Source organism: Taeniopygia guttata, chromosome 2, assembly GCF_048771995.1.
Source record: "Taeniopygia guttata chromosome 2, bTaeGut7.mat, whole genome shotgun sequence".
Lineage (NCBI taxonomy): Eukaryota > Metazoa > Chordata > Aves > Passeriformes > Estrildidae > Taeniopygia > Taeniopygia guttata.
In genome coordinates, this window is record NC_133026.1 from 31,823,480 (window position 1) to 31,845,808 (window position 22,329).

General features: G+C 38.4%; 1 protein-coding gene and 1 long non-coding RNA gene across 2 annotated transcripts in view; one reads left to right on the forward strand and one right to left on the reverse strand.

The window, feature by feature from the left end:
• The window catches only part of LOC116807809 (uncharacterized), a 61,791-nt gene extending 40,653 nt beyond the window's left edge, over positions 1 to 21,138 (forward strand). Inside the window, exons 2-3 of the long non-coding RNA XR_012054547.1 lie at positions 2,577 to 2,842; positions 12,807 to 21,138. This is a non-coding gene — a long non-coding RNA (uncharacterized lncRNA). The remainder of the gene's footprint in view (positions 1 to 2,576; positions 2,843 to 12,806) is intronic.
• Positions 1 to 22,329, reverse strand: part of RAPGEF5 (Rap guanine nucleotide exchange factor 5) — a 154,531-nt gene that overhangs the window by 118,314 nt on the left and 13,888 nt on the right. Inside the window, exons 2-5 of the mRNA XM_030264812.4 lie at positions 8,886 to 8,936; positions 7,658 to 7,764; positions 6,529 to 6,650; positions 5,018 to 5,186 (exon numbers count right to left, since the gene is read on the reverse strand). Coding sequence (XP_030120672.4) covers positions 5,018 to 5,186; positions 6,529 to 6,650; positions 7,658 to 7,764; positions 8,886 to 8,936 — 449 coding nt within the window. The remainder of the gene's footprint in view (positions 1 to 5,017; positions 5,187 to 6,528; positions 6,651 to 7,657; positions 7,765 to 8,885; positions 8,937 to 22,329) is intronic.

Below are 22,329 nucleotides of genomic sequence, written 5' to 3' on the forward strand. Positions count from 1 at the left end.
CTCTTTTGATCCAACCAACATGAAGCAGTGAGAGAATTCTTCAGCTATAAAAATATGATGAAGAACTGAAGAATGCAGGACCCTTCAGAGCAGAGTTGCTTATTTGACTGTATCTTTTGCTTTGCTAGAAACATACTCTATCTATGGAGCAAAGAGTTTTCTATCTACTCACCACCCAGCTTTGCTAAGGTGTGGAGCAGCACCTGTGGAACAACTTAATGTAGAGGAAAACAGATAACGTCAAAATAATTTTGTGACACATGAAATAGAATGTTCAGGAAAAAAACTGAAAGTGAAAATAATACATTTAAGCCATAAATAACCAAACTAAAGCAACAGCTGAGAACAATATATGCCTTGATAGTAACTCGCAAGAAAGAAACTTAAAGTGTCTTTTCAAAAGTAAGGCAGTAGAGTCTTCCTAGAAACCATCCCAGAAGCCTGGCCCACATGGAAATAGTCACACAAAAGTGGACAGTAGAGGATAAGACTGTGTTTTTCTTTAAAACAGTCTAATTCCCATCACTAAAACATCTGTAAGCCTTTCAGAAGCTTTATGGACAATCAGGAGCATTATACCAATATGATGGGGTTATAAATACAGGAAGAAATAAAAGAAAATGCCCTTGAGATCTTTATTTTTCATGGTATTCAAGAAGCATGCCAGCAATCTGAACAGATACACAAAACTGCAGCTGCTGAAATAAACATAAATCCTAGGTATTAGCAGAAGCTTCTGTCTTTGACTAAATTATTTAATTGCTTATATGCCTTGATGTCCTTAGGGAGAGAGCTGGCAAGACATCTGGAATATGCAGCTGGTATATTGAGGTTCTTACATCCCATGTCCAAAAATTTCATTCCCTGATTAAAAAATTAAGGTCAGAAAGCACAGAATGACACATGCATTCATTTTGGGGCAAACAAATTCAGATCAAAATGGGAATGCAGATTAAAATCACAGTTATTTTCACAACTGCCTTTCCTATTCAAAGAAAATGTGATTTAACATTTTAAGTGTTATAAACAGCTCAAAAGAAATCAATGAATGCATTTTCATTTACAAAGACTGATTTATTCAGGTTTTCTCTTTATAATTTGGAATGAGATTCAAATAACAGAACTTTTTAGATGTTTCTCTACACATCTGTTCTCTTCTGATCTCTCAAAACCAGACCAGGACCTGATTCTTCTAAATTGGAGGCAGAAGATAGCAGCTCAGTAACACAGCCACAGATGCAACCTATAAACCCAGAACAGCACATAGCACAGCTAGTTCCGTCTTGGGCCTTTATCTCTTCATTTTATATTTAAAAATACTCCCAGTATTCATCTGCATATGATAATCAAATACTTCTGAAACAACAAAAACACTAAAAATTGGAATCAGCTCTTCAGAATCAGAGGGGAAGGATATATTATGACACCCAGGACAATGGACAAAAGCAACAGTTATCACCCTCATTTTTTCAAAAGGGGACAGCTAGGACATAGTGAGTCTGGTACCAAACAGGAGCTACCAAGCCCAGGCAAATAGGTGCTTATACCAGTGATCTGTGGGCTCAGTCTGCTAAGCAGAGTGAGATGCAGGGATGCTCGTCCTAGATCTGCAAGCGGGTAAGTCAGTTTCCATCCAATACCTGAGAGCTGTTTGTGTTCAGCAAAAGCTTTCCAGGAACTCCATAAGGCAGTAACTAAATCAATATCCCTTCCTGGCTGTTTGCATGAAAACCAAATTACTTCTAAGAAGGTTACTTTTCTAATATCAATAAAATGGAAATTGTTTCATGACAGAAGACAGAGACTATAATGCTCCTGAAAATAAAAAGCAATGTAAGATTAAGAAAAAAAATCTCTGCTAACATACCTTCCAATAATTTTTAAAAGTATTATGGGATACATTTCAACAGTCCCGGCTACTGACTGTATTTTTGAAATGTTCCCCAAATGTGGCTCTGGGAATTGTTAGAAACACTCCCATTTACAAAGAAGGAAATAAAAGCACACGAGGATTAAACACCTGATACAACACCATTGCAGTAACTGGAAAATAATTCAGGAGGCATTTAATTCAGGAGGCCCAAGTGATTGCTCAAGGTTGTAAGGGAGCCCATGGCACAGATTTCAATTGAGATTTTTTGTTCCTAGGCTATTGCAATATTCACTTGTTTTCTACTCAAGTAGAATGACTGTGATTTACACTGGATGTTTAATGACCTAAAGAAGCCTCTTCATTTGTGCCATCCAATTTGACAACATCTGCAGGGTCTGAATCCTGTGGAATATACACAACATGAGCCTTCAGATTAGCATGAGCTGCTGAAAATCTGCTACGTCCTGACTTGTTTTCCATGGTGAATCCCACCAATGTTATGTTGAATGTAAGGAATTTCCACCAAGGCCAACAGGGAGCATTTATTCAGGAATCATAAGCACATCTCAGACTTCAGAACAGTATTTTCATTGTAGAGTTTTCTACAGTAATTTGTTAACACCACTAAAACTGACCAGGAAAAAATACAGATGCATCAAAAATCTGTACAGCATGTCAAATCTGAGCTATGTTTATTTAACAGGGCTTCCAGAATAGCTGCTGAAGGAAGTCCCCAGAGCTGCTACTGCCTACTCAGGTCTACAGACTCCTTGTGGGAGAGCAGAACCATGGTACTCCAGAGACCCACTGATGCAGTCCAGGCAAGCAGAAGGCTGCTGCCCACAGCTGCAGAGAAGACAGAGGTTATCTGGCCTCTGGGACCACCAGGAGACATCCAATGTTCCCGTCTCGTGTACAAGCACACAGCTGCTTCTGATCTCATCAAAAGCAGGGAATCTAATTAATGAAGTAAGAATTTCTCTGCCCCTATGTACATATAGAGTTAATGCAGTCAATATAGATTGTGAGAAAAGCTAAGATAGAAAAATGAGTACAAAAATATTAAATTATAAAAAAATCCTATGCTTCTAATGGTATGCAGAACAGCTTATATATTCAAGAAAAGACAAACCCTGCAGGGAAAGGTTTTTAGAATTGCTCTCTTTCCTCATGAAAAGGAGTATATGGCTTTATTTAAACAAGTCAGACAACTTTAACAAACATCTCATCACACCTATTCCCTTTCTGACTGTGTTTTAGTAGTTTATTATTTGCATCAAGCATGAAAAATTTTGAACCTGGAAAAGTCTCCTTCTGCTTTAATATTACAATCCCTTGAGTGTATACCATTACTTAAAATTCAATTCCTACAATATATATTTTTTCAAAAAGCACCCTCACAATCTGACAGGTAAAAGCTCAAGAAAACAATTTTTCAGTGACAATATTCCCAAAAGGAATCCAGCTTCAACTCAAATTTGAATAATGTGAGCAGAAAGGAGCTGGAAATGTACATTAATGAATAATTGTTCAATTCATGTGACAGGGATCATCTTCCACTGGAAATGACAGTTGCACTGAAATGATAAAACTGCAAAGCAGACTGTAAACTTGCACCTAAAAAGCCTTCAATCCCTTTTCCTACCCAGCATCCTTCACGTAACACATCAATATTACCTATCTGTTCTGTCCTTTTGATTCAAATCCTTTGAACAAGTAGACACAAACCATGAAAAGTGGTCTGATTTACAGTGATGAGAAAAATCCCAATTCCCATTAAAATCCAGATCAAAATGCCCTGATATTTAAGGGACAGACAAACTGTTTAGCACCAGAGGTGTCTGGAAGACAAGAATTTCAATTTGCAAAAACAGTCAAAGGTTTTCTCCCATGTGAGTCAGCTGCTTAGAAGATCATATTCAGTCCTACTGCTCTAGCCAGCTTGGGGTTCTTGTCACTTGCCTACACTCACTCAAGCTGGTCAAATAAATGCATTTTGAAGGGAAGCTCCACTCCAGAACTGCCAATATTTGATTGATGAGGGCAGTCAGCAATAGGGAAGGGAGTCAAGTTTCTGCCCTGAACCATGCAGAGAAATTACTGAGTTTTTTCCCTACCAGCTCAACATGTCTGAATTTCAGAATCTGGGCTTGAGACAGCTTACGGGGTCTTTTGACTTTGTGCTCCATTGAAATATTTCTACTGGGCATTCATCTTCGAGAATGAGTATTTTTAAAAGCGAAAATGTAGAGAAGGAAAGTACCCATAGAAAAAAAGTGTCGTCTTTGGCATTAAAGAGAATAAATTCTAGTACTGCCAGAGTAATAGTTATCCAAAGTATTGGGTTTGAGGATCATTATGCTAGGGACAATGAAAGAATTTAACTCAACTTGTCTGTTCTGGCCCACTCCTGCGGATTTACTAAAGCATAAATGGTCATGAGCCTCCAGAGTTCTCACTAACACCTTTCTCCTCTATTTTGGCCTCTCCCTAATAGCAACAATATAATAGAACAAATAGCTATGTTTTCCTTCTAGCCACTCTGAACAGGCAACCTTAGAGTGCAGACATATGAGCACAGAGAGTATGGTAACACTCAATAGCCAAGTGAAAGGAGAGATATATAGGAAGCAAAACTCTTAAAAGGCATATTCTGAAAAAGGAACAATAATGTGAGTTTACAGAGCTCTGGCAAACATACAGTAGAAAATTAAAGTCAAATGACTGAAGGTACCACATTTCCACCCATCTTGCCAATCCATGTGAAAGCTGATCCTGACACATCACAAAGGGCATCTGATCTGCTAGTCAATCACCAGAGCATCCTTGCTGCCAAATTCATGCCAAGCCTCCAACGTAAGAGAAGACCAAAAAGAAAATCACATACCCAGGTAATAGAGCAAGCTAGAGATAGCAAGTTAGTCCCTAAAAATTGTCATATGTCTAAACCCCCCAGTCAGGTGCCTCCATTTTCCTACCCATACTGACTTTCTCAGATGAAAAGCACGTCTCTACAAGATTTTCCAGCCCCCAAAAGAAAGCTGTCTCATTTGAAAGGTGATCTGGGGGCAAACTGCCACTATAAGACCAGACAACTGTAAAGTAGAGAGTCGAAGTTGCAAACAGCTGTACATGCACACTTACAGATTGCACATGTCAATCCTGGGAGGAGACAGCGGCAGTAGTTGAAGTAGGAGCTTTACTCCATTCTTCCATGCTTCCTCTTTCTCAAATTCACAGAAAAGGTAGGTACATTCATCTGCTGAGAACTGGTAGAAAACATGACTGTCTTGAAAATAGAGTTGTCTGTCCACTGTAAGAAAAAATAATATTAGATACCCTCTAAACTTTCAGCGTGTAAAAATTCCTCCCACATTCTATATTACACTTGATCTTAATGCTGAGTTATACCATCACACAGGACAAAAGGATTGAATACTCAGCACAGGAACAATCCTGATCTCTCAGTTTAATTCAGTGCATCCAAACAGGAAAACCCCAAAACCTCAATTTAAAAATCTCCAGGATCTTGAAATTCAAGCATTAAGACTGATGAGTGTTTAATCAGTTTTGGAATCAGTTCAGGTTTAGGGAATAAAAACCTTCCTCTTTTTCTTAGATTTTGTGAGTCTCAGTTTCCATTAGTTTCTAAACTGTTTTCACTAATGGTCAGTCACTAGTAAAAAAAGTTCAGTAATAGGGATGCAGCCCATCATTATTCCAGCTTCTCCTGAAATTCAGGGCTACTGGATTTGCAGACTAGACCTGGATAGGAAGATGTATCAGTTTTCTTCCCTGAAAAAAAAAAAGGGATTTAATGAGAAAAAAAGGACAGAGTCCAAAGCCAAAAGCACAAGCACCCTGCAACAAGTAATTTAGCCCTTGCTCAGACTGCATGACCAGACATGCTGTCAGTTTAGCTGAAGAAAACCTTAAAGTACATTTTCAGTGTACATATGCAGAAATCTTCCATAACTACTCACCTTTTCACAAGAAAGAGGTTAAGTGTCTAGCACAGACCCCAGGGTGGGGTATGACCTGAGTTGAGCTACCTAAGTAGTTCCAGCCTCTAAGTAAAATCAATCATCTATCCAGAAACTAGTTAACAGTGTAATTATCACCAACCACATTAGCTGGACCAAATCTCTCAGTTTGGTGGGGGAGCTGGAGACAGCAGGGTAGAACCTGGCCCCACCACCATCTCAAGGAGCTGGAGCCTCTCTCAATCCATTGTAATTAAAAATTATGGAAAACAGAGAGGAAAAGAAAATTTTTAATAGCTACAGAAATCATCTGGTAAAGCCATGATCTGCAGCGACTAAACAGCTGCTGTCTTATGAGAAACCTAAAATAGCTTGAGGGGGAAAAAAAAAGGCTGGAAAAGACACGCACTCTGTCTGCAACTTGATAATAGGCAATTACAGGAATGAAAAAGGGAATGAAATTGCCAAAAACAAGGGATTGATCTTTGGCATTTATGAAATGAAAGGTCATAGAAGTGAGCCTCCCAGAAAGATAGTAGAAAAAAGAACTGGCAAGAAAATTGGATCAATCTGTGCTTTCTTCCTTCCCCTCCTCTGATCAAAACCACGCTCTTGTCCTGTGCAGGAGGAAGGGATAGCCTTCTTCACACTGCAAGTACGGGCAGGACTGACCTGACAATATAATGCCCATGTCCAGGAGGAGCTGCCACACTCCAACTGCTGTAGATCTGCACTTGACAAAAGGGCACTGCTCCAAAAGCCAGTCTACAAGTTCTGATCCAACACAACTTCTCCTGAAAATAAGCAAAACATCACTTCTTAAATTGCAGTAATGTTAAAACATTCTTTTATAATAAAGAGCTATTTTAAAGCTATCAAAAGTCAGCCTTTTTGTTCAGCAGAGAAAACTCTTTGTCTCAATTGCTAATTTTTGTAAACCTATTCATTTCAAGGGAAGAAATTACATTGGCAAGCCTCAGGGGATACCTCCAGCTACAGTGAGGGGATTTATGTTAGACGAGCAAGTTCCCTTATGTACCTGATTCATGTAGCATATTTTGCAATACATAGCATTTTTATAAATTTGTGCTGCATAAAGGTCATTCAAAGTTGCATAAGAGATAAATAAAATCCAGCTTTTTGCCTCAGCCTTTTATCTCATTTCCAAGCATGGCATAATCAGTACAGCTAAACAATATGTGTAAGACCTTTAAATGCTGCTCTAGGATGTACTTAATCTTTCATATTATTGGTAAATGTATATATTTAAATAAGAATAGTAGTGGATTTTTCTTAAACACAGGTGTGAACGAATGGTGCTGTAATAGAGAGCTGCACATTTTGGTGTAATTGAAAACAGAAGGAAGCATTTATGCTACAATGCAACACAAATGGAAAATCCCTTCATTACAGAAATATTCCATAAATTACATGCAGAAATCACTGTGTCACTAAATCTTGGAATCCAATAAAGCTCTTTTATAACTCCAAACCATGGCTGAAATGAATGCTCTCTTTTCAACAAAATAACTGACAAACACTATTGTATATGAAAACCATAAGCAATTGAATTAATATATATACAATCAGGCAACTGCTGCTTTCTGACAACTGACATTGTAATGTAAGAAAAGATATTAAGGTACATGAGACTGTAAAGAATTTTTTTTAAAAAAAAATTTAATTCTTAGTGACATATGACATATACAGAATCTGTCAGAATCTGATTTTGTCAAATCAGAACATAAATAAATGCAAATAAAACTCTTAAAGTTAATTAAAACAAATTATTTTTATTTACCTGCAAATGCCAGTAAGGTACACCCTGTCTTTAATCAGGTCAGAAGCCTGTAGAGTAAAAATATTCCTGAGCGCTCTCCCAGCACAGGAAGAACTTTCTCCATAAATCTGAATGAAAAGAGAAATTGAAAACTGTGACAAACAGGGATTTATTCGTGCTGTAGTAAATTTTCTTGCCACTGTCTGCTCCCTCCCTTTGAGCAATGCTTTCTTCACAGGTAAATGACAAGCAAGCACCCAATCTCATAAGAAATGCATCCCAGCTTCTGCCAGTTGTATCATGGATTGTAGATGCCCCACAAGCTGGGCTGATTTTAGATTTGCTGCCCTAGAAAAGGGGAGGTTTAACTATCCATCAGCTTGACCTTCGAACAAAAGACAATTTAAATGAAAATGTGTTATTCCAGCAAGGCAGAGACATATGAACCATTGCAAAATCACACAGATACAGTTTAAAATAAATATAATTTCCTATGTATTTGAGCTAAATAATGTATTTCAAGCCTAATACACACTGAAAGACTATTTTATGGTCTTTTCTTTTTGTTCAAAACCTTCAGAGGTTTCCTATGATAGCTGTAGACCAGTTCATTCATGCATTGCCAGGAGGATGTGGTCTGTCAGAATGGACACACCTCTGATTCCCACACCTGATTTCTGCCCTGCACCTCAAGACTGCAGATGTGTCTGCCAAAACAGAGCCCAACTCAGTTTTCCATAAAACCATGTTCCATCCAGACTCTCTGTACCACTCCTTACTGAAGAATTTACCCTGGGCTTCTGTTGTGCTGTTTCCTCACTGTCTCAGCAAAACACACCAAGTGACACAAAGAGCTAACTTGATTCTGTTTGGTTTCACCTTTTTGTTTGTTTGCTTCCTATGTTTAGGATTTTTTTTAAGGCATATAGAAGAGTCCTGAGGGAGCAAAATCTTGTGACATGCAAACTGGAGTTCTCAAAATACTGTAAAAATAAGCTAGACAGTGCAATCATTTAAGTGACTGGGAAGCAAGTGCACATTGGAATTAACAACAATTCAGTTTGCAAACTTAGTAATAGTAGGATGTGATTTGGAACACACACACAAAATGATAACTTCTTGACTGGATTTAACTGCAAGTCACATTCACAGGTACCTTCAAAGATATGAATAAGAGGCTGAACTGAAGGCAAAACATTCCTTGCATTTTGTTTGATGAAATAGAATTAAAAAGAAGGTTCACAAGTACCTTATTTGAAGGAGTTTCCAAATAGGGATTTGAAATTCTTCTGGACAGGGTCTGTAAGATAATTTGGTAGACTGTTAGTTTTGTTACAGTTTTTGCATGGAAAAAAAAAAGAAAAAAGTAGCCGCAATCTAGTCTTTCAGCTATTGAAATCTGCATAAAAAGAATTTATCGAATCATCTGAATAATCTAACATATGTCTCAAAATAATAATTGTTTCATACCAGGAAAAAGGTTTGGTAAACTCAATTCTGTGTTTTCTATTTCATTTATTCTTGATCTGGAAAAGAATATGAACAATGAGATGGCAAAGCCTATAGATAACATGCAATTATTGGGTCAGGAAACATCAAAAATGACAGTGAAGAATCTCAAGATAAACTTAAAAAATATTGGATGAAAAGACAATATCATGATGAGCTCAACATTGAAATCAGCATGTATTAGAAGGAGAAAATGTAATTACACATATTTTTAAAGCAAACTTCATCAATTCAGTAAAGACACCTCAGGGTCACAGAACCCTTCTCAAAGAAGATCACTCTTCTAAATGAAATTCTTAACTGTAGTTAAAAGAAATTAGGATAAATAGTGAATAAAATGGTGACCAGCAGAGAGATACCTAATGTAGATCAGTGTTACCTCTGCAGTGCCACATGTTGCACTGGTAACAGCATCTCAAGAAATGAATGCTCCAATGTTAGAGGGGATTCAGACAATAACAGGAGTAGGAATAATAAAGGATTTGGATAAATTTTAATATGAGAAAAGAAAGAAAAGACTGTGACTATTTACCTTACAAAGGAGAGATTACAAGAGATAATGCAATTATGCAGTATGGCACAAAGAAAAGAGTAATTTTCTGTGCTCTACTTTATTTTACATGAAAATAACTGATCACTCAATGAAATTAGAGAGGATTCATATTTGAGGAGACAGAAAGTAAAGTCAAAAATAAGTCTTCACAGCAGGGAAATGCAAATGCCAAAATCTTACCACTGATCAATAAAGACTGGGATTTAAAATTATAAAATTCACAGTGAACCAGCGCTCAAGGCACACAGGATAAGCATCTCCACAAGAATCATGTTAACCCACTCTTACTCATCATGATCATTCCATATCTTGTCACTATTAAAAGACAAGATATCATCTATACTGATGCTTGCTTGCAACTTCTCTTACTACAAGCCACACAAGCCACAAATAAACACTGCCTAAAATAAGCCTGGAAGTGGAAAAGAAGACTGCAGATTGTAGAGGTGCACTGGCACTACAACAGGAAGATCATGTGGTGCTCCCTCACATTATTCCAACTTCTAAGCAGCATAATTAATTCCTTGCTTTGAGAAGGATCCAATTCTCACTTGGTATATTTCAATCATAAAAATACCCCACCGTTCACACCCTGTAAGAATTACAAAATCCGTATTTCAGTAACACCACCTGCTTTTTCCTCTCTGTATTCTTGTTCCTGAATTTTTAAGAAGGGAAAGGACGAGGAACCACAGAAGCATCTATCACTGTTTACCCTTCCCTGCTCATCACAAACCTTAGTGTAGTTCCATGCATTACAGCAGCTCCATATGGAAATACTGTAACATATAAGCCTAATTTCCCTCTCCTGTGCCCAACAAAGATGCTGCAAGAGTTCAACACTGCCTCGGATCCCACTTACTCTTCCTAGCCTGCATGTCATTAACACCTCGGTTCTGCAGCAGCCCTACATACCACCACCTCTCTTGGTTTCTGTCCAAGTCTCTCATTCCACAAGCCCCAACTGCTGTCAAAGTTTATACATTGATTTCCCTGCTCCCTGATCCTTTCCCAGGCTGGCACTGACAGAGAACAGGGAGCGTCACCCAGGGAGAATACTGGTACTGCAGTGTGCACTTACGTGACAGCATAAGATCAGGCAAAATCAGCAAAAAGGACAAATTTGGTTGCCTTCTACAACAAGGTTGCAGTGGTGATGGATAAGAGAAGAGAGACTGACATAATCTACCTGGACTTGTGCAAAACATTTCATACTATCCCAAGCATATCCTTGTCACTAAAATGGAGAGACGTGGCTTTGGCGGATGGACTACTCAGTGGGAAATGGACACACTCAAAGAGTTGTGGTCAGTGGTTTGATGGCTGTGTTTGATCACCAAAGTGCTAGCTCTGGTGTATGGAAGACAGGAGGAATGGACAATGGCTTTTTGGTGGAAGTCTGGACCCATATCAATGTGGAGCAAAGATGAAGCATAAGAAAATAGAAACTGGAAAGGAGAAAATAGAACAAAACAGAAAGTGGCTTTCTGGAATAGAAAAAATGATCTTTCATGCTAATGCTAGTGCAGCCTGTATAATTATGAAACACTCACTGCAGATAGGCTGAAATGATCACAGAAATTTAGGATTTTTATACTAAATAAAATTTTTTAACCTAGATACCATGCTAAATCCTGGTTTTTTTTTTTTTTCTTTTTTTTTTTCCTTTTTTTTTTACCCGTCTCTATAAATATTAGGTACTGAGCACACCTCTATACAGCAGACTGCTTTGGATGTTGGGGACAAATTGGGCAGTTGTCTACAGGAGAGGAAGAGACAGTAGATAAGTGGTCCAGCCTATCTTCAAAGACCCCAGCTTTTGGGTGGCCCTGTTGGGGAAGCACCACTCCTCCCTGAAGATATCTGGTAAACATAGGCTGCTCCCTCAGAATTATTTTGATACACATACAAAATACATTTGCAAATCCCTCTAAGAATGAGCCAAAATTTGTTTTTAAAGCAAATTAATTAGTCATCAAGCAAACAGCTCATCTCTCATGAAAAGTACCTTGGAACAGTTATTGATGCCCACGCCAAGTGCTGCTTTCTAGCTACTGTCACCCTGGCATCCCCACGTGCCTCTTCACCAGCTTGAGGAGAAGCTTTGCCAAGCCCCATGTCAGGGAGAGGATAGACAGCTCAGGCAGCACGTGTGGTGGGACAGAAGACCATATGTGGGCAGGAGATCCAGAGCACTGGGTGCCCTCCAGAAGGGTTGTCCCATCATACATGAGTAGGTGTGCATAAGAAGCTTCATCTTTTCCCTGCTGGGGATGCAGGAAGAAATAGGCAGGTCCTGTGGGCTGGACAATTCCAGAGTCTGAACTACGAACATGGCACAGGGATGGCAGCGTCCTAGCTTGGGGACACAACCTGCATTTGACAGGAGAGGACAGCTGGGACGGGAGAAGGTTTTGGAATATGACTGCTAGTATCAAATCAGAATACACCACAGAAAATTTAGTCTGAAATTGGAAAACATTATAAAGCAGTAAATACTGTGGTATTTAAAATTATTAAAATCACCAGGAGTAATAACATGAAAAGAATGGGAGGATTAAAATAAAGTGAACAGCAAGTAATTGAAACAACCAGAAGGAAATATTTATCTATAATCTATATTATCAGCTTACAGAACTATAAGCCAAAGAATTAAATATGCTAGGTAGAATTTTAGAAACAGAGGCTAATTTAATCACTAATCATACTATGCAAAGTCTATACCTAAGTTCAAATTAGTATTGCTTCAACTGTACAGTTATTTTTAAAACAAGTTGAAAATTTCTGACGTTACTTAAAGTTAAGCATGTGAAGATATAGATGACAATAATTTAATATATCATCAAAAACTGATTTTTAGAGGTTTGAAAAGAAATTCACCCACAACAAGTTTATTAATGGTTCCACTGGAAAGAACAAGCTGTGTCTTTCTGTATGATGCTGACTTAGTTCCTTCCTTGGGAGAGTATAGAACTGGGTCCACTACAGCAACTCCCTGTGCATTTACCACAACTTGGTTAATGTTCTGTTCAAGGGCTAATGGTATTGTAGAGCATGGATTTAGTCATATATTTTGGAGATGCATTTGAATTTTGTACTCATTTTTAGACCAGGGATTTTGCTTTGGCCACATCTCAGCTTGGGAGAATGACTCGCCTACAAGTTGCTTGTGCTTCGCCTCCTGCCCAAGCTGTTCCAACAACTGCTGATATTTCTGCCATTGCCAGCACTGCAGTCACAGTAGCATCAGCAAGGCTCTGTACATCTGCTAGCAATTTAATCACCAGCATGCTCAGAAAGAAACAAAGTAAGAGTGCTTCGAGCTCCAGTTCAAGTGCTTTCCTCAGCTGGGATTTAGTGCAGTGGTAGCAGCCAGCAACCTGTCTACACTAGAAGTCATAATGTAACACCTCAAAAGAGGCTATAGAAATTGTAGGGAAATAATAAATTCAAATATGGAACAGAAATGTTTTGCCTTTCTTCTAAGAGCATCTGATACTCATGCGCAGTTAGCAAGAAAAAAAGAAAAAAAATGGGATGGAAGAACTTCATTTTTAGTCAGGATTATTTCTTCTACTAAATCTTCCAAACTGGGATTTATTTTGAAACTAAGAGAAATGAGGAAAGGCAGAATCATGGCTTTTCTTCCCCACCAAATTGTTCAAGCTTCCACTCCAGATTTTTCAAACACATAGGTTTTTCTCTGGTTATGTTTCTAAAGTATGAGCATAATATTCTGTGCTTTGGAATTTGTAATGTGCAATCAAACTTTACCTGCTTTCAGTTTACAACACATGCATCAATATTTGTCTGTTTGATCAGAGCTTAATTTGCAAACATGCCCATGATCAACTCCATGTTGCTGGGCAGTTCTAGAAACACTTTTGTTATGTACATATATAACAAAACAATTGTTCATAGTTTCAGGGCACTGTCACTATGTCCCTAAAGAATTTAGTATAACACTCGTGCATTTCAAACTGTATTACTTAATATACTTAAAATTAAGCAAATGCTTCAGTGTTGTTATTCCCTAAATATAAATAGCCTGAACAAAAAATCATCTCATTTTGAAATGCACATGGTGTAGCACAGACTACCTGGTAATGAGATAATTTCTATTCCCTGACAGGGGGATCTCTGCAACTACTCAACACCTGAATCCTAAATTGGCTAATGTGATCACAAAGGAAATTATATATTCAGACACACATCCAAAAAGAATTTAAGCATCCAAACCTAAAATACACTTTCACAAGTACTCATGCTGGAAACTTCCCACATTCCAACCATGAGGGCATATGGAAAAGGATCACAAATAAAGCTGAATACAAATTCACTCTCAAAAACAATCATCTGCTTGTCCTTTTCTCTCCAATGATCATTCAGCTCTAAGAATACAGTGGCTCAGGAAAAAATTTAAAAATTCACCAGAGGTATTTATTTAATTTCCCTCAGGCTTCTCTCCCACTCCACGTACAAATCAAAAGTAATTATTTGTGTCTCAACCGGATTTTGTTCTCTTGCTATGAACCATGACAATGATAATGCCATAAGAGCAACAGAAACCACTGCAACTGTTACAACTGATAAAAACCCATGGGGGTTTTTTATCAAAAAGATTTCTTTTGCTAGAGTTGCTAAAAGCAAGAAGCTACAATAATGAGAGAGTTTCCACTCTAGGCCTGATCTGAAGACAAATCCTGAAACAAAGCTGGGCTGTACCTGCCTGGCACGACCTCCTCAACCTGAAACACAAGCAGGCAGTAATTTCTGCAGGAGTAAATGCCCATTTATTCCCAGTGCTTACTCATGCCAGGCAAGAAGTGGGGGAAGGGAGCAAAAAATTACCGAACAACACGACTTATCACTTTGCCACCTTTGAATTTTTTGCATTTGACATCACCTGCTACTGTCTAAATGACAGTTGTTTTAAGCAGAAGTAAGACGCAGGTGTTGTGTTTAGTAGAGGAAACACTACTGTTGTTTGAAGGTGGCTGGATATAGGGAGCGTTGTCATGAATCCAAATCCGTTTCCATGTGGCAACAGATTTTTTCCTGTTGCTAAGGCACAGCAAGCAGAGTTGGTTGGGAAGCTAGCTGACTTTCAGCAGATATCATTCACATGAAATCATAGAATATGCCTGACTTTCTGCCAATAATATTTGTAACAAACAACCTTCCCCCACTGCTCCACTTGAAATCCACTGTCAGAATTCACGGGTTATGAAGAATAACCAATGTGACACTTCTCTGCATTAATATTTATTTAAGATTAAATATAAAACCCTTTATAAAAGATCTTTTTTATAAAGGAAAGCTCTTCCCCTGATCATCTTAAACTTCATACACGTAAGTGTAGCATAAAAAGGTCAAAAAGCTGTAAAAAGAAAAATCTGTATTCAGCAGAGCTTGCAATTTGGGGTTCCCAGATGAGCCTGAAGAGCTCTCTGGAGAAACCCAAATGAGTCATTAATGAAAGAAAACCAAGGAGGTATTGTCTGTTTTCTGTATAATCTGTTTTCTGTATAAAAAGAACTTACAAAATAAGTTATTTCACAAAGGGGAAACCCACAACCCATAGTTCATTCTCACTTCCTCCAAAACAGAAAGAGATGTGAGAAGAAAATGGATGCTCTTTAAAAAGACAAGCAGCGCTCTTTATGTTTAAAGACTTATTTCTGAGTCAATGAAAGTTAGGAAAGCTATGCACTTAGAAGCATTTCTTTATTTTCCAGTACCTAGCAAACTAAATATGGCTGAATGGGTTTATGCTTCAAACAAAACTAATTTTTACTTAATCTGGCATAAACCATCCACTTTCAAAGTCTCTGGAGCCTAGCAAGAAGTGTAATTTAGTGTGCAAGAGCAAAATTTATTCTCAATGCCCTTTTCTATGCCTAAAATAAGCTAATTAAAGAAAAGAATATCATAGAAGACAATATGGTGGGGCTGGCTGGTTTCTCTGCACCCTCTTCCTCTGCCCTACCATAGCGAAAATCCCAGGATAACTCTAGCTTCAGGAAGGCACCAACACAGGCTCTTCCATCTGTATCCTGTGCCTCAAATAAAGCTGCAGCATCCTGACACCCACCCAGACTGAGAGAAAGGGAGGAGTGGTAAGCCAGCAGAAGGGGATACCTTGATTAGGAACTTTATGTTACTAAAGAAAGGAGACAGCCACCCTCCGGCTAATGATGAGTTCCATGATCAGCTTAAATATCCTGAAATACTGCTGCTGACAAGCAGGTCATAACCTCTCTACACCTCCTGCTTCAGCTTCCCATTCCCACCCCTCTTCTCCTTTGTGCTTCCACACGTGTCCATGAAGCCACGTCCTGAACCAAGCCAAAGGGCAATGGCTTTGAATCGGCTCATTAAATAGAGACTCATTTCAACAGAGATGGTTTCCCTTGGTGGGGTCACTGGGGAGCCACACAAACACCATCCCCAGCAAGGCGAGCAGCGGGGGCACAGGCGAAGGCTGTGGGACAAGGAGGGAGGCAGGGAGGGACAGCTGTGCTCAGAGGAAGCATTTGTTTATGCTACATTAAAACTATCCAAGGAATGATGGCATAAAGCACATCTAATAAATCCTTTCTATGTTGACAGAGCAGGGACATTGCTCTGTCAACATAAAAAGGAAGTTAACTATGCTCACAAAAAATGACAATACAAAATTCAAGGGTGTCAGCAATGGGGAACTTCACTTCCAACTCCATGTTCACATAAATGCATCAGCTGAAGCAAAACACAATTCCCATGTCATCTACAACTGTAGACTGTATGGCACAGTTGTAATACAGAAACAGAGTTTACACAAGTTTTCTCTTTCTTATAAAGAGAGAATGGACATTTCAACTTATATGCTAATACAATGTTTGCAGTGAGATTTCATTAAATATGAAAAGAAATAATTATAATTTTACTGCTTTTTACCTAACATTATATAACATTAAAATATGCAGAGTACACTTAATTGCCTATTCACGTTCCTTTGCTAACTAAACTTTATTGCAGCATTTGTGCTCTCATTTGCCAGTTTGGCCATACATTTCCTAATGTTACCTTTCAAAATTCCCAGTTCATTTCACTCTTCCTGGCTGTCAGCAACATTTAACAGGAAGCAGTATCCTCCCTTTCTTCCAGTAAAAAAATAGGCACTGCAAAGACTGTCACCATAAACATTTAACAATATTGTCATACTTAATATTTTTTTTTAAACTTAGCACCTAATAAATACAGTAGATGGTCTTTGTCATCTACTTTTGTGTCCCTGGCCACCAGCATCTGCTCTGGTTTTGATCTGAGGGGCAGCACATAAAAGAAGATGGGCTTTAGAGGGGGTTTTAGAGATTGCTAAAATTTCTTGTATCATCTAATATTTCTAATGATGCAAATTATAATTTGATAGTACACTATCTGGAGCTGTACACTGGATATTTCAGACTACAATTAAAATGATGTTCCCAGTGACAGGTTACTGTTTATTTTTCAGCTAAATCAAAATGAAGACACCAACAAAACAGTTAAAAGAGGTATCAGGAGTAGGAAAATGCAGATTGTCTACATACTTAAAAGCTTTTCAAAGTACCTCTGCTGACATGTTTCTTGTGTTGTCAACAAAATACCTTCTCATGACACATTTCCAAATGAAAAAAAAAAAAAAAAAAAAAAAAAAAAAAAAAGCAGCACAGCACATCTTCTTAGCAAAGGCATTCTGGAAGCCAGGAAGCCTGACTTACAAGCATGCATTAGCAAAAACAAATTTATGAGGAAATTGTGTGTCAAACACAAGAATAAATACTCAGGTTGTAAAATTTTCTTCCTGGAGCTTTTGTAACTTTACCAACAGCATCCTGCACAATTTCTCTGGATTTGAATTTTGTCCTACACAGAGACAGGTTAGATCAAACAATATCCTGGAGTTCCCTTAACACCCAAATATTTCTGTGATTGTCTCCTGCTCCATCACTCCCAGACAATTTAATTCTGCTATTCCAACTGGATGTACCAGGCATGGGAGCAAAAGTCTGTGGAGCTTCAGGGCAACCAGAAGTACATTTCTAGGTGCATTCTGCATTTAAAAAGAGGCTCCTAAAATCACAGATTTTCATGTTAGCCTTCCACCAAAACTTCTCCCCATCCCATTACTCACTGTGGTAGGTCTCAATTGCTGAGGTACCCCAGCTGTCAACATTACTGCAGATAATAGTGGTGCCAGAACCTGACCTTCAGCAAGCCACATTTCTCAGAGGTTAAATATAATAAAAAATTTAAAGCAGATAATCAATTAAGTGATTCATCTCGCCTGTCACTACCAACCACCCACTATGTAGGTGTAAGTTCAAATGTTCCCTCTTTGGTGTCAGGCAAAAGCAGCATGGCTGGGTACTTGATTTTTGCCAGCATAGACTCAGGAGCCTTCAGATGAACTGCCCCCAAAACCCAGCTGCAAGAATGCTCACCTCCGCCACAAGAATTCTAGCAAACAGCAGAAGGGCAAAAATATCCAAGATTGCTGCAGCTATTTCAGTGAACGCAGATGCAGGAACAAAACCCCAAATATTAGCAAATAGTCAGGAAATCAGCTGTGAACGATGACGACAAATGGCTAAAAATGTCAATATAGAGTGCATATATTATTGAATAAGAAAATCAATTAAAATCTTCATTCATTCAGAAGCAATTTATAATTAAAGAAACAGTTTTATAGTTTTCAATAACTAAAGGATCTTTAATGTTTCAAGTATAAAAAGACAAAATCAAAATTCTGTGCTCTGATTATGATTTATGAAAATACTTCCCAGTAAACTGCACTTGCAGTTTACTTTTTGAAAAATGCCTGTCTTTCTGGTGACTTCCTTTAAATTTTCTTTTAATAGGCTGCACACAGATTGTCCATGATTGAGTTTACAAGTGCACAAAAGTACGCTTTTAATATCCCTATAATTTAATGTCCCTGCTCCCAGAGAGCCCTGCTTTTACCACTGCCTGCACAGAAGGTACGTCACCCAGTAATTTCCCAAACCTTTTTCCTACTAGGAGAGCACAGTTACTCCTTTCTGGTACAAGACATTCAAACTATTTCCTCTTTGCTTCTGAGAAACTGATTTTCTGATTTCTCAAGTGGCCCACTGGGAAAAGCACCAGACTGTTCAGTGTACCTCAGTTTTACTCCAGAACATGGTCTGGTCACAACCTTCAGTGAGGCATTTCCCTTTCCATGCAATGGTAATGACCATGAGCACACTCTGGAAGCACTTTTTGAGAGCCACAGGTAAAAATCTGCTACCAGCTAAGGGCTAGAAGCTCACCAGCTCTCCTCCATATACGCAGGGAAGCACCAATCTAAGTTCAAATATCTACAGGACATTTAAAGCGCAACAAATCTAGAGTAAAACCACCAACTTCTGCTTTTCTTGCTTCTGAGGTTTTCTGAGAGCAGGAGCAGCCTTGAGGGTGGGTGAACAAGCTCTGCTTAAAGAATTCTGCATTACAGCCTTAACAGTTTGAGGCTCTGCAGTGCTGTGGTTTGTATTGGCAGCACTCCGTTACGTGACCTCTTGGGAACAATAATAATTTCACTGACAGTAGCTCTTGGCACAAACTAGTGCCAACCTATATGAACCAGAGAGTGGGAGTTCTTAACCACTTCCAGAAGAACAGCTGTAATTTACTTTTTTGTAGGGAGAAACTACTAAAGTGTAACTACTTTAGTTTCCTGAAGCAGTCAAGGCCTTACTGTACAGAGAACTAAAAGCACTCAATATGCAAAAAAAAGAATAAAGCTTTCCCTTAGATCACACAAGCAATTTTTTGGCAAAATAGATCAGGAGCTCCTCAAATGCTCTTGGCAAAGCCTCAGAAATACTTGGAACTCGGCTACCAGCACCTTCAAACCATCTGCAGAGTGAGATCTACTAATTCTGATCACCTTGCAAATCCTTAGTCTGGCCATTAAAGCAGGAACAAATGAAAACTCAAGTGCAAACCGCTGCAAAGGGATGTTTGTCACCTCTGAGATGGGGAGGGACCTGAGAAATAGGGCAGTTCAAAAATATCTGAATTTTTCAATGTAGCAGAGACCACTGCATGCGTATCATTCAATCCCAACTGCTTGGCACATAGAGCAATGTGGAAAGCAGTGTGCAATATCCTTTAGATATGGAATATGATTAGACCATGAAGAGTCTGGAATATATGAGCAACCACTAAAAGCTGCTTAGGTAAATTTAGCTTTCACTAGACTGAGAGGTTACAGAATCAGACAATATATATGCAAGACACAGATGAGTTTTGTATATTTCTTTTTGCCTCGGTAAAACTGCTCAAGTGTCAAGTAGGTAAGAGATGTAAATATTGCTTAGTATGATAAAATCAAAACCAAATAATACAAATTACATATGTTGTACAACTTAATCTCGTAAGAAAATAAAAGATCTCCTCAGCACCCTGACAAAGTAACAAATACAGTTCAGGCATCTTCAGACAGGAACTTCCTTTGTGAAACGGGTTCAAGAAAGGAACACAGCCTTTCAAGTGAGGCAACACTTTCACCCTAATGAGACAGATTTCCTTAATTATATTATTTATCCTTAAATTTAATCACCTGCCTTTCTTCTGATATATATCTTTATTTTCATTCTTTATTCATACAAACTATTCTTTGCACACGCTTGATACTATTAGCACATGGATATGTCATATCAGGTTTATGCTGTATTATTTTGAATTTTCTTGCTGCAGATTTAGTCACTCTAAATTTAATTTAGTCTGTAAGTCCTTCTTCCTACTGCTGTAGGAAGTTTGATCCCTACAGGGAAGGGTTTTCTTTATCTCTTGAGATTTTCCAGCTGGTACTAGGGAATTTTCTCTTTTTTGACCACCAGTTTTGAAAGACAGGACCTTGGTCCAACAATAGACTTTTGAAAATATCGTGAATGGAATCTGTCCTATTAGGGCTCTCTATGGTTTTTATTTATTTTCAAGACAGCATGGGCCTTCAGAAATGATCCCTGCACCTCTCCTCAGGCTTAGACTAAGCTCTGGTGTACAGCCAAAGTTAGTTAGTCAGTTTAAACAAAATGCCACAAAATTTGACAAGATACTATGGCAAGATTAACATCCTCTGAAATGATAACCCCACTCAAATTCACAGAAAAAGAATATATTAAACTGTGTTGCACTAAACCTTTTGTGGAGAAAGTACCTGTGAAAAAAACTATTTTAGGCAGTCTAACTAAACAAACAAACAGAAAAATCTTGCTTCAATTTGTCCCAAATCAGCCTCTTGTCCTCCATGATGTCAATAACTTCTCTCCAGCAAAACTAGACCTGGCATTTAAAGCAGAAAGTTCCTATCCTTTTCTTCCATTTTTGTAATGCATTACAAAGACTTTAAATTACTTTTAAGGCACATTTGTCCCTACAAAAGAAAGATACTACTCCATAAACGAAAAAAAAAAAAAAACTCACAATTTGAGAGTCAAAGGATTAGAAGATTTTCCTACTTTCTACATCTGATTAAATTATCTGAATTAATTAACCTTTAATTACATTTGCAACTATTATCTAATTTTCCATCCCAACAGAAGTCCCACCATATGATATCTATATCCTAATCAATCTTATACTCAAAAGCATATGCAAAAGAAAGAAACTGCTAGATTATAAATTAGCATGAAAAACATGTGTGCAGTGGAAAAAAACGTCCACAGTATTACAGCAGAGCAGGGATCTTAGGTGAATTGTATGTTATGAAACTGAACATGTTTGTTATGAAACTGAACGTGTCTGTGTAAGATGTGTCTCTTGACAAAGAGGTTGACCTCTCTAAGATTTCAAAAGATCTCTGTACATCAGGTGCTGAAAGGAAAATTACTCCTCCAGAGGAACTGTTGTTTTAAAGCAGAAGTCTTTTGGCTTGAAACCTGTGGATGACTTTTTCAAGGCTGTTTCAAAATATACAGGAGGCAGCCTGCACCTGCAGAATCTGAGATAACCACCCAGGAGAGCACCTCATTCCTCACTGGAGACAGCAGCAGTATACTGCACTGTAACTATTTTTAAAGAAATACTCATTAGAACACGTAAGAGGGACACAATGTGAACAGAAGCTTACTTATCAGTTGTGTGAATGGGGCATACAAAAGAAAAGCAGAATAGCCTCTGCATTACTCACAGCTAAAATACAGCTGAGTATATCCTGAACAGAGCAAGCTCAAAGAGCCAGCAGAACCGTCTGCTGGCGCCATAGTACAATCAGAGGAAAGGACTCACACATCACTGCCTTTCTACAGGGTCACATCTCCACCACCTGAGGACAGCCAGGCCTGGCAGCCAGCACTAGGAACAGCACACCTGGAGGAGCTTCTGGTCACCAGACTAAGGAGCAGCTCATGCATTTCATGTGCTACTTGAAGCTGCACCCTTCTTGCCCTGACACGCACATCAGTGTTCAGGACCCTTCAGGGTCCCCCTCTATGTACTCATGGAAAGCAACAACATAGAACTGAGCCACCTTCTTCTGCCTCACCATGTTAAATCTTTATCCTAAGATCCTTGAGGGAGTGTTTTGTCCCTGAGAATAAAAGCAGGTAAAGACTGACTACATTTTTTCAAGCCTAGG